Source organism: Bombina bombina, chromosome 2 (genome assembly GCF_027579735.1).
Source record: "Bombina bombina isolate aBomBom1 chromosome 2, aBomBom1.pri, whole genome shotgun sequence".
Taxonomy (NCBI): domain Eukaryota; kingdom Metazoa; phylum Chordata; class Amphibia; order Anura; family Bombinatoridae; genus Bombina; species Bombina bombina.
In genome coordinates, this window is record NC_069500.1 from 1,413,937,711 (window position 1) to 1,413,950,458 (window position 12,748).

At 39.3% G+C, this 12,748-nt stretch overlaps 1 protein-coding gene across 1 annotated transcript in view; it reads right to left on the reverse strand.

Annotated features, from left to right (window-relative positions):
• Positions 1-323: 323 nt before the first annotated feature.
• LOC128650423 (protease-associated domain-containing protein 1) overlaps positions 324-12,748 on the reverse strand; it is a 40,328-nt gene continuing 27,903 nt past the window's right edge. The window contains exons 4-5 of the mRNA XM_053704360.1: positions 6,030-6,197; positions 324-5,273 (exon numbers count right to left, since the gene is read on the reverse strand). Of these exons, the coding sequence (XP_053560335.1) occupies positions 5,153-5,273; positions 6,030-6,197 (289 nt within the window). The 3' untranslated portion in view covers positions 324-5,152. The remainder of the gene's footprint in view (positions 5,274-6,029; positions 6,198-12,748) is intronic.

Sequence of the window (12,748 nt, forward strand, 5' to 3'; positions counted from 1 at the left end):
CCCTCCCGTGGAGATGCTACTTGTTAAAGCGGCAAAGAGAATGACTGGGGGGGCGGAGCCTGAGGGGGAGCTATATGGACAGCTCTGCTGTGTGCTCTCTTTGCCACTTCCTGTAGGGAATGAAAATATCCCACAAGTAAGGATGAATCCGTGGACTGGATACACCAAGTAATAGAAAAAAGTTTACAATCTTAGTGCCCCAGAATGCCTTTTAGGTGGAAGATAAAAGAAAATCCAGATTGGAGTTCAAGGTCACTTAATTTCACACAAAGCAGCTCCATGAAAACCGTAAATTTTTCACGTTTTTAAATACATGACACTCATTTTAATAACCTGCTTTATTAGAAATACACACATTGATGAAACCTTATTTTTTAGGCAGCAAAAATGTATCATACAATATACAAATATATAGCAAAAGGCAGCAATAACAATTGTGTTTTCAGTATTACAAATTACAGATTTTTCATCTAAGTTATAGGGAGAAAGGGGAAAAAAAATTCTTACTTTACAAAAAATAGAGAAAGTTTTCCCTTTGATCAAAAATATTGCCCTTTCCTATAATAGAAGCTTTGTGCTAGGTTTCCCCCGTCTTTTGGATTGGGAAGCTTTGTACTAGACATGTGCAAGCGGTAGTTTTGTTCACTGCTGAATGTGGAACAAGGTGGCTGCTGACAGCATTCAGCTATTTCCCAAGATTTATTTCTTCTTAAAGGGACAGTCTACTCCAGAATTGTTATTGTTTAAAAAGATAGATAATCCCTTTATTTCCCATTCCCCAGTTTTGCATAACCAACACAGTTATATTAATATACCTTTTACCTCTGTGATTATCTTGTATCTAAGCCTCTGCAGACTGCCTCCTTATCTCAGTTCTTTTGACAGGCTTGCATTTCAGGCAATCAGTGCTGACTCATAAATAACTCCACAGGAGTGAGCACGATGCTATCTGTATGGCCCATATAAACTAGCGCCGTCTAGCTGTGAAAAACTGTTAAAATGCACTGAGATAAAAGGCGGCCTTCAAAGGCTTAGAAATTAGCATATGAGCTTACCTAGGTTTAGCTTTCAACTAAGAATACCAAAAGAACAAAGCAAATTTGATAATAAAAGTAAATTGGAAAGTATTTTAACATGACATGCCCTATCTGAATCATGAAAGCTTAACCCCTTAACGACGCATGTCGTACAGGGTACGTCGCACACAACCTGGTCTTACAAGACCAGCGACGTACCCTATACGACATTAGGGGTTTAAAGCGGCTGGAAGCGATCCTGCTCGCTTCCAGCCGCTTTCCGGTTATTGCAGTGATGCCTCGATATCGAGGCATCCTGCAATAACACCCCTTGGCCATCCGATGCAGAGAGAGCCACTCTGTGTCCCTCTCTGCACCGGACATCGATGGCCGGTATCGTTTGTAGGTGGGAGCTGCAGTAGGAGGCGGGTGGGCGGCCATCGATGTGTGCTATGACGTGGAGGGGGGCGGGATCGCGGGCGTGACCGTCGGGAGCGCGCACAGAGGCGGGCGCGTACGGCTACACTACAGAAATGTAAAAAAAAAAGTGAAATAGAGTGAGGAACAAAATAATTTCAAAAAGGCATCTAAGGGATCTGGGAGGGGGTGGGGGGTTGCTCTTTGGCTGGGGGGAAGCTACACTACAGAAAAAAAAATATATATATATATATAAAAAAGCTGGGTTTTTTTGTAAACTGGATACTGGCAGACAGCTGCCAGTACCCAAGATGGCTACCAATAAGGTAGAGGGGGAGGGATAGAGAGCTGTTTGGGGGGGATCAGGGAGGTTGGGGGCTAAGGGGGGATCCTACACATCAGCATATGTAAATATGCTTAAAAAAATATTTTTTTTTAAATACCTTTTATTTTAGTACTGGCAGACTTTCTGCCATTACTTAAGATGACGGGGACAATTGTGGGGTGGGGGAGGGAAGAGAGCTGTTTGGGAGGGATCAGGGGGTGGGATGTGTCAGGTGGGAGGCTGATCTCTACATTAAAACTAAAATTAACCCTGCAAGCTCCCTACAAGCTACCTAATTAACCCCTTCACTGCTAGACATAATTCACGTGTGATGCGCAGCAATATTTAGCGGCCTTCTAATTACCAAAAAGCAACGCCAAAACCATATATGTCTGCTATTTCTGAACAAAGGGGATCCCAGAGAAGCTTTTACAACCATTTGTGCCATAATTGCACAAGGTGTTTTTAAATAATTTTAGTGAGAAACCTAAAATTGTGAAAAATGTAACGTTTTTTTTTCATTTGATCGCATTTGGCGGTGAAATGGTGGCATGAAATACACCAAGATGGGCCTAGATCAATACTTGGGGTTGTCTGCTACACTTTACTAAAGCTAAAATTAACCCTAGAAGCTCCCTACATGCTCCCTAATTAACCCCATCACTGCTGGGCATAATTCACGTGTGGTGCGCAGTGGCATTTAGTGGCCTTCTAATTACCAAAAAGCAACGCCAAAGCCATATATGTCTGCTATTTCTGAACAAAGGGGATCCCAGAGAAGCGTTCACAACCATTTATGCCATAATTGCACAAGTTGTTTGCAAATAATTTCAGTGAGAAACCTAAAGTTTGTGAAAAAAATTGTGAAAAAGCGAACAATTTTTTTTATTTGATCTCATTTGGCGGTGAAACGGTGGCATGATATATACCAAAATGGGCCTAGATCAATACTTTGGGGTGTCTTCTAAAAAAAATATATATACATGTCAAGGGATATTCAGGGATTCCTGAAAGATATCAGTGTCCCAATGTAACTAGCGCTAATTTTGAAAAAAAGTGGTTTGGAAATAGAAAAGTGCTACTTGTACTTATTGCCCTATAACTTACAAAAAAAGCAAAGAAGATGTAAACATTGGGTATTTCTAAACTCAGGACAACATTTTTAAACTATTTAGCATGGGTGTTTTTTGGTGGTTGTAGATGTGTAACAGATTTTGGGGGTCAAAGTTAGAAAAAGTGTGTTTTTTTCCATTTTTTCCTCATATTTTATAATTATTTTATAGAAATTATAAGATATGATGAAAATAATAGTATCTTTAGAAAGTCCATTTAATGGCGACAAAAACGGTATATAATATGTGTGGGTACAGTAAATGAGTAAGAGGAAAATTACAGCTAAACACAAACACCGCAGAAATGTAAAAATAGCCCTGGTCCTTAAGGGAAAGAAATTGAAAAATGGCCTTGTCCTTAAGGGGTTAAAAGAACCACAGTAAATACAGTAGATTTGCATAATAATATAGACAATGCAATAGCACTTAGTCTGAACTTTAAATGAGTAGTAGATTTGTTTTTAATGTCTATTTCCACTCCCCTGTATCATGTGACAGCCATGAGCCAATCACAAATGCATATACGTATATTCTGTGAATTCTTGCACATGCGCAGTAGGAGCTGCTGACTAAAAAAAAAGTGTAAATATAAAAAGACTGTGCACATTTTGTTAATGGAAGTGAATTGGAAAGTTGTTTAAAATTGCTACTGTGCATCATGAAAGTTTAATTTTGACTTAAGTGTGCCTTTATTTTTGACTAGACTGTCCCTTTAAAGTGCAACACAGTAAGATTTGTGCAAATCCAGATCTAGTGTGTTGCCCTTTCACAAGAAGAAATCTGGTTCTGAAAAGAGACGAATGCCACAAGTGGCCACCACTTTCTGCATTTGGTAGGGAACGAAACTGCTGAATGCGCGTCTACTATATATAATATTGCTAATGTCCATAAGTAAAGCACTGGCTTTTTTCAATAAATACCTGATAATAATAATAAATGGCCCCGCATTTCTGTACACATCTGTGCATATAAATACTTGCTTCCGAATGGTTACGCAGCGTTATGGTTCATTAGATAGTTGATGATCAGCAGGAATTCTGGCCTGTCAAGGGGCAGCTACACTCATCATTGTATCTCAACTCCAGTACTCTACAGGCCCTAACTGTTCAGGGGGGGGAGGGGTGTTAAAATCATTGTAATATATTTATGCATAGCATATATAAGTAATTAGCCACCACATGTCAGGAGACCTGCATACAAAATACATGTTTTATAAACATTGTTATGGCATTGTTTTTCAATAACCCCTGAAATGCCACTTAAATATGTTTATTTTCCTTCCTCTGCTGTGGCCAATTAGGGGCAGATATACATGAGGACCTGCACTGATCAAGCTATCCCTGTATAGCATGTAGCAGGGTCAGTGATCTGAAGTATGCAGGGATCACACCAGGCCATCTGTATGCAGTGGGGAATATACAATTTTAGTTGCTTACTAAGGAAAAGCAGGTAAAATACATAAAGTGCATTGTATATATTAACAACAATGTTTTTTTTTTTAAATGGAATTACATTTTAAAAAGTTTCTTTTTAGGGTTAATAGCTCAGCCATTGTGATGACACTTGCAACAAGTAGGGAATATATAAGTGACCTGCTAGGGAGACATGAGAACTACTGCCCAGCACGATTATACAGTATGTAGTTACTCAGAATACAGTAATGATTGTGGGTCAGCAGCAAACATTATCACTGAGATCTTGGTGTGCAGCAAAGACACAAAATACTTATTGCACCAGCAGAAACAAAATCCTGTCTGACATTTCCAGTTAGTTTTTCAGGCAGGTAACATGGCAGAATATCCATATACAGCAGAGTCTATATAAGTTATAACCCCTCCCCAACCACTAAACCAAATGGCTGACCTAGTTAACAGTGCTAAGTGCAACAGGACCTGCAGTGTCCCCAGGCTGCAATATCAGACAACCTAACAGATCAGTTTTATTTAGCACTTTTCTAAGCTGCTTTTAACAAAGAAAGTTAACATTTGAAATGGAACCAGTAAGAAATATATGCTTGTGCACAGCTGATACTACTGTATTAATGCTACCTGGCTGACAGGGACAACTTCCATAGCTATATTATTGGTGAGGGACAAGTCTTCAGAATGTTTGTTTAATTAGCACATTAATCATTTTAAAAAGGGATACATTATAGAAAAGAAAGTGAGTACACTGTCTCTTCCAATGTACAAGATCATATAAATATTTAGTAGCTCTTCACAACCAGAGGTGCCGTCAGGACTTCACACATATGGGGTGTGGCATTCAGTAACGAGCAGTGTCTACCAAAATGTCCAGGGCGGCTGTTTGAGTTCAAATGTGGAAATACTAGTAACATTTACAGGGATGGAGATGATTGCCCAGGGGAGTCCGTGCTGCTCCAAGGAACGCTGGATCATGTATCTGCCAATAATGGAGAAAAGAGTCTCAGACACCTTTATACACAGCTCAGTGCACAATACTACAGACACACTGGACCAAGCAGGCAGAAAACTAAACTAGTGTTAGTTGTAACTAAGTTATTTAGATATTGTATAAAATCCACTTGTGTTCCAGTAAGTACTTTCCCCTTATATATTACACGGCAGCAACAGGCAATACCTAAGGCTCACTAGCTGTATAGTGCTGTGACCTCTTAGCCTTGATGAACAAAAATCAATAAAACCCACAAGAAGTGACTGAGGGAGAGCGTTTCTTATAAGGTAAGAGGAGTTTATAGTAAGTGCAGGTGGTTTGAGGAATAAATCAGTGGAGGGGTGGCCAGTGAAGACTATACAAGAGTAGCGTATGGCCCTTCGGTGGCCAGATACCCCCCACTGTGTCTCACCTATGAAGTCTGTCTTATCTCATTTAGAAAAGAATTCCGTAGCATTTAAGAAGCAATCTCTTTTGATTGGTGGAAACTCCCTGCCCTATTGGAAAGTTCTCAGTTGTCCATAGAGCAAAATAATTACATTTCTGTGCCGGTATAGAAGCAGCATCCTGGCACATAACATACAGCGTGCATAGGTACAAAGCCTCTGAGTGCAGTGTTTTCATGAGTTTGTATAGATGTTATTTGAATTTCAGAACACTGGTAGTTGTATTTTATAGTGAAGAAAAACAGCAAAAGCCTGTGGCACTGGAATCCTGACTTGCCAATATGGATATTATACATACCCATCTCTTCCCAGCAGGAACAGGGCTGGGATATCAGCTGTCCTCCCGGTGTTGTCTTGTATCATTTCCACATAGAAACTGTCATTGTCTGCGGCATTATCTGCAATGATAACTGCCCGACCTCCATGTTCCTGAATCACCAGAGTCTTCGATAAAAAGGAACAACCTCTGAAATGAGAAACCAGTTAATGCAACAACATTAAGAACTAAAACTCCAGGATAATGACAGTGCTGTTAATTCAATTTTATATATATATTTTCCAGAAGAGAGCACTCTCACCTTGCGATCAGCTGCCAGGGTGCCAACGGTTAATATGTATATTTAGCAACTGAGGAAATGTTGAGGTAATACACTTTCCTTTTTACATAGAGATATTTAGGTGATATTCTCGCTTTTTACAGATATGCTGCATCACTTTAAGGCGATTTAAAATGTATTTTTCATGTTCCTTTAAAGGGCAACTGTAGTCAAATATACTCTCGTGTTGTAACAATAGTATACTGTTAAATAAATCTTTTTTAAATGTACATCCTATTTGAAATCTTATTCGTTTTCAATATATAACTTATTTAATTTTAATTGTTTTCCAAACCCACTGATTTATAGTCCGTAGCTGTATTCCAATCCTGGAGGACAACTCCAGTTGGAAGATGGCGACTACCGGGCGCAATGCGCATGCGCGATTTCACGCAACGTCATCGGATAGATTGAAATTTAATGTGCGCATGCGTTATTTTCTGTCTGTTGTCAGCTATGTCGGCTTCTGTGCCAATATGCGCATGCGAGACTAATAGAAAACAATTGCGCATGCGATGAGTGACGAAAATGTATTTAAATGACATGCTAATACTGGCCATACGATTGGCAAGTATGTTATTGCTTAGACGGCCCACATTTGAGGGCTGGATAACAACGTCATTGACAGAAAGTAAAAGTTTATTTTTATGCTAAAGGGAGCTTCGTTTTTCAAAATGAAAAGGTACCTTTTATTTATATTAACATTGCAATGTTTAATGTTGAGTGCGTTTTGCTTAAGGTCAGCAAAAGTTAGTATTCCTTTAAGTTTATATATATATTAAATCAAAATTTAAATCAGCTTAAAGTGATCCAGCATATCTGTAAAAAGCAAGAATATCACCTAAATATTTCTTTGTAAAAAGGAAACTACCTCAATATTTCTTCAGTTGCTACATAAAATTGTAAAGGGACTTTAAACATCCAATCAGAATGCTAGTCCTGGGACTTGTAATGGAGTGTGCATCTGGCATGTGCAGGCACAGTCAATTGAAATCCCATGAGATGATGGAAAAATCACCACCTATACTGAAAATATGAATTTGTATTCTCTCCAAGTATCAACTTTTGTGTATAGAAAATAAATAAAAAATAGATATATAATTGGGAACAAATTAAGGGGAAAGACGTTTTACAGTACATTTAAGGTTTTCATTATTGGATATTAGGAGGGGCTGAAGCTATTCGGGCAGGTGAGAGCAACATGCTGATCACAAGCAAATCACAAGCAAATCACGCAATACCCCTCTAATACAGGTTTACAGGAACGGTTTTGTGTCTACAGGTTTCATTAGTGTAAAATTCATAGTAACAAATAAACAGATCTTTATTTTACTGAAAATCAGGCACGGATTCCTAGGGAAGATAAACAGAGAATAAACATGGAACTAGATTAACCCCCTCAGGACTAGGAATTTTAGAGAAAAATTTGCTCAAAGTACCAGAGATTTTTTTTAGCATTTTTGAGATCACTCCATTTAAACAGAAATGGAGCCTTGTTTTTTGTTTTTAAATTTACCGATCAAAACGATATATTTTTTATTTTTAGTAGACAACCCAAGGTATTGATCTAGGCCCATTTTGGTATATTTCATGCCACCATTTCACTGCCAAATGCAAACATAAAACAAAATGTAACTTATTCACAAACTTCGGGTTTCTCAATGAAATTATTTACATACTGCAATCGTAACACAAATGGTTGTAAAAGCTTCTCTGGTATCTCTTTCGTTTAGAAATAAGAGACATATGGTTTTGCCATTGGTTTTTGGTAATTAGAAGGCTGCTAATAGCAGCTGCGCATCACACTTCTATTATTACTGGCAGCGAAGGGGTTAATAAGGTAGCTTCTAAAGTTAAGTTTAGCAGTAGTGTAGAGATTACCCTCCCACCTGACAGCACCCACCCTTTGATCCTTACCTAATCCCTCCCAAACAGCTCTCTTCCATCCTTCACAGTCCACTGGTCACCACCATCTTAAGTACTGTAAGTCTGCCAGCATGCAGTTTATTTTTTCTACATTTTTTTTTAATTTCCTGCAGTGTAGGATTCCCCTTACCCCTCTGATCCCTTCCAAACAGCTATCTAACCCCCCATGGTCTCTGCCATGTTAGGTACTTCCTAGAGCATGGTCATGGCATTAGTCAATTAAGGTGGCAAATTATAGAACAAATTAATATCCCTAGGAATGGGATGGATAGAGAGAGATTACTAAAGTAAAAAGAGATGTGGTGGATCCACAAGCTTAATACACTCATCCCTAAGGGCCTAAATCGTGATTTTAATTTAACTTGTTTCTTTTAAATCAATGCCTCCAATAGACTATATAGATATATATATATAAAAAAAAACAATTATTTTCTTTCTTTATTGGCTCCTTTGTATAAAATTTGCCTATGTATTTAATTTGTCATATGTTATCAATAAAGGCCTCCTCTCCGTTTTTTTGGATAAATGATATTGATTAGTGAACGTAAGATTATTACTATTGTCGCTACAAAAGTAACTAAAAATAATTACATGTTTTGCCATACTGTCATAGATATAACCCATGTTTTTAACCTTGTTACTGATGCACTTTAAGTTGTAATGTTGTATAATCACCACTAGAGGGTGGTAGAGCCATGCACAGGAATTCCTGGCGCGAAAAATAGTGTTTAAAAAGCAGAAATTGTGTACATGTAACAAAAAGCATGATTAAGGGGTTAATCCTCGAAACGTTGCTTGCTTTATATGTGTCTTTATTAAAGATTATGGTTTAAAATTATATAGTGCTGGTGACTTTTTGCACATATCTATGTTATGTACTCTCAGCCAGTAACCAGTTTAAATAAATTTTAATTTTATGTATTTATAAATAAAAAGTGTTTTCTGTAGTGTAGTGACCCCTCCCTCCACCGAATCATATTGTAGGGCCCTCCTCTTCCCTATCTTAAGCCCCTTTGCAGTGTAGCCCTCCCTCTCTGATACTCATTTATTTTCTGTAGAGTAGGGAACCCTCCCTCTCACACCACCCACGGCATCATCGCAAATTGATACAGTGACACAGAGTGTCACTGTGTGTTATTGGCGATCTGTCTTCATATGGTAAAGAAAGAACAATCAATTCTTCCTTACCATATGAAGGCAGAGGCCTACTGCCCCTCACTGCAGTCCCCGCTGTTAAAGCTGACAGCGAGGACTGCAGTATGAGCCAGAAGGTTGGACGTAGGTAGTACATCAAGAGGGTATGCTGGGCAAAGTACTGTGTAATGTAGTATCTAAATCCAAATGGCTTAAGGGGTTACTATTGACTCCCATGTGGGTGTTCACTATGTACTGTACACAAAACATACAGAAAATGTCACTTTTACATTCTGAATGGATAATAATAACCCCGAGGTTATGTAAAACGCCCAAGTATCATAAATACATTTATTCGTCCCTTTTGTCTATTTCTCTTATCTTGAGGGAGAAGATGACCCTTACCTCCCGTGATATCAGAAATAATCTCTTTCAATTCAAACAAGATTTTCCCCTTGTAAGGAACAGCTAAGAGCTTAGACTTAGATGAAACATCCGCAGACCAAGGCTTTAGCCATAAGGCCCTGCGAGCTAAAATAGAGAAACTGGACATTTTCGCTCCCAGTTTAATAACTCGAGGGGAAGCGTCCGAAATGAATGCATTAGTTAGCTTAAGAGCTTTTATCCTGTCTTGGATCTCATCCAAGAGAGTTTCTCTCCTGAGGGCCTCAGATAGAGCGTCAAACCAATAAGCTGCTGCACTCGTAACGGTAGCTATTCACACAGCCGGTTGCCACTGCATACCCTGGTGTACATAAATCTTGAGTAATCCCTCCAACTTCTTATCCATCGGATCCTTAAAGGCACCACCTTAGGAACAGTCTACCAAGCCTCTCTAATGGAATCAGCTATTGGAAACATCTTCTTGAAGATAGGAGAAGGAGAGAAAGGGATACCCGGTCTCTCCTATTCCTTAGCATTGATTTCAGAGGCTTTTTTGGGAACTGGAAAGACATCCGTAAAGGAAGGAACTTCAAAATATCGGTCTAGTTTACTAGACTTTGGGGGGGGGGGGGGGGACCACCACCGTGGAGTCACTATCATCTTGGGTAATTAAAACCTCCCTAAGTAAGAGACAAAGGTGTTCTAATATAAATCTAAAGGATACCACCTCCAAATCTGTCAAAGGTAAAATATCCTCTGAATCTGAAACTTCACCTTCAGATGCTAGAACGTTAACTTCCTCTTCCGATTCGCAAGAAGAGACTTCCGAAATAGCCACGACTGCATCAGAGACCTCGCTGACTGCAGGAATTGTCTTCCTTTTGAGATTGCCCTGCAACATGGGAAAGGCAGACAAGGCATCAGAGACAGTGGAAGACATGAGAGACGCTATGTCCTGTAATGAAATCCCAGAAGGGACTACAGCTGAAGCGCAGGGCACTGGTGGGGGTGTTAATTTTTGGGACGCTTGGGGAGAAAGTTGCGGCATAAATTGACCCTCATTAGAAGACTCTTGGACAACATCTGCCCAAGAGGAGATTGGCTCAGTAAAAATATTATCCCTAAAACTTTCAATACATGTAGGACAGAAGAGGATTTGTGGTTCCACATTTGCATCCAGACACAAAGCACATGTAACATACTGCACACCCTCTTGGTCCATATTTCATCACAAATTGTTAAAGATTCAACATAAAAAATGATAAATATTAACAAAATAAAATTATAAAAAAACGTTACTGTCTCTTTAAATGTAAACGGTTTTGCTATTTTTCTGCAAAGTGTCAGATTTTTCTGTTAATACAAACGGACAGAAAAAGGAAACGTTAAATGCACTTCTGCACCTCAGCAGCCTGCTGAGGTGCTCCTACCATGCAAAATGGCATTGGATCCCCTGTTTGTAACGATCCGTTTCACACAGTCAGCCTCTGAACCGGACTTCCCTGCATCCGTGCTAGGAGCGCATGAAATTACACTACATTGCGCTCTAGCACAGACAATCAACTAGCCCAGCTGAATGACGCACTAATCTTTTCAGAAAAACAGCGCTCAGTGAAGAGGTGCGCAAATACAGGAAGTCCGCCCATTGTGGGTGTACCCAATGCCTAATTTCTCTCCCTCCAGGAGAAAAACACAGTGAAACCACCGGAGCCCTCCATAGAAAAAAACTAAACAACATAACTCCAGCCCCAGTGCCTTGTCACTGCCCAAAAACTTTCAGCCTGAAAGTCTAAAAACCGTCCCAATATAAACAGGTTTTCCATTAACCCCTTTTGCTCCATAGTGCTAATGTTAAATATACTGAGACTCCTTAGATCCCAAAAAGGTAGCACTTAACCTTAAAGGGACACTGAACCCAAATTTTTTCTTTCATGATTTAGATAGAGCATGAAATTTTAAGCAACTTTCTAATTTACTCCTATTATCAAATTTTCTTTATTCTCTTGGTATCTTTATTTGAAATGCAAGAATGTAAGTTTAGATGCCGGACCATTTTTGGTGAACAACCTGGGTTGTCCTTGCTGATTGGTGGATAAATTCATCCACCAATAAAAAAAGTGCTGTCCAGAGGTCTGAACTAAGCAAAAAAGCATAGAGGCCTTTTTCAATTAAAGATAGCAAAAGAACGAAGAAAAAATTAGAAAGTTGCTTAAAACTGAATGTTCTATCTGAATCACAAAAGAAAAAATTTGGGTTCAGTGTCCCTTTAAACACTGCCTGGCAGCAGGGCAGGTCCCAAGCTTGAGAGGTCCTATCCCTCACATTGGCCTGAGAAAGAAACAAATGCTGAGTCAGTGAGAACCTCAGGCTGAATATAGGGCAGCAGAAATATGGGAGGCACAGTGAGTATTATGTCCCACAAGTTCCCATTGCTCTAAAGCCACCAAAGCTCTACTGTAGAAACTGATATGGACTACGGCTAAACACCCCAGAACAAAGCAGCACTCTCTGGCACTACTTTAAAAATAAAAAAAACTTCTTGATTGAAGAATCTAAACTAACACCTCACTTTACCTCTTCCCATCACTAATGTAGGCAAAGAGAATGACTGGAGTGAGAGGGAAGGGAGGAGCAATTTAACAGCTCTGCTGTGGTGCTCTTTGCCTCCTTCTGCTGACCAGGAGGTGATATCCCACAAGTAAGGATGATGGTCCGTGGACTCATTGTGTCTTTAAAAAGAAAGTAGTTTAATATCCAAAGAATGCATAAGCTCAAAAGGAGGAGCCTGCAAAGCCTTCAAAACCAAATTAAGACTCCAAGGAGGAGAGATTGATTTAATAACAGGCTTGATATGAACCAAAGCCTGAGCAAAACAGTGAATCAGGAAGCTTAGCAATCTTTCTATGAAATAAAACAGAAAGAGCAGAGATTTGTCCCTTCAAAGTGCTTGCAGACAAACCTTTATCCAAACCATCCT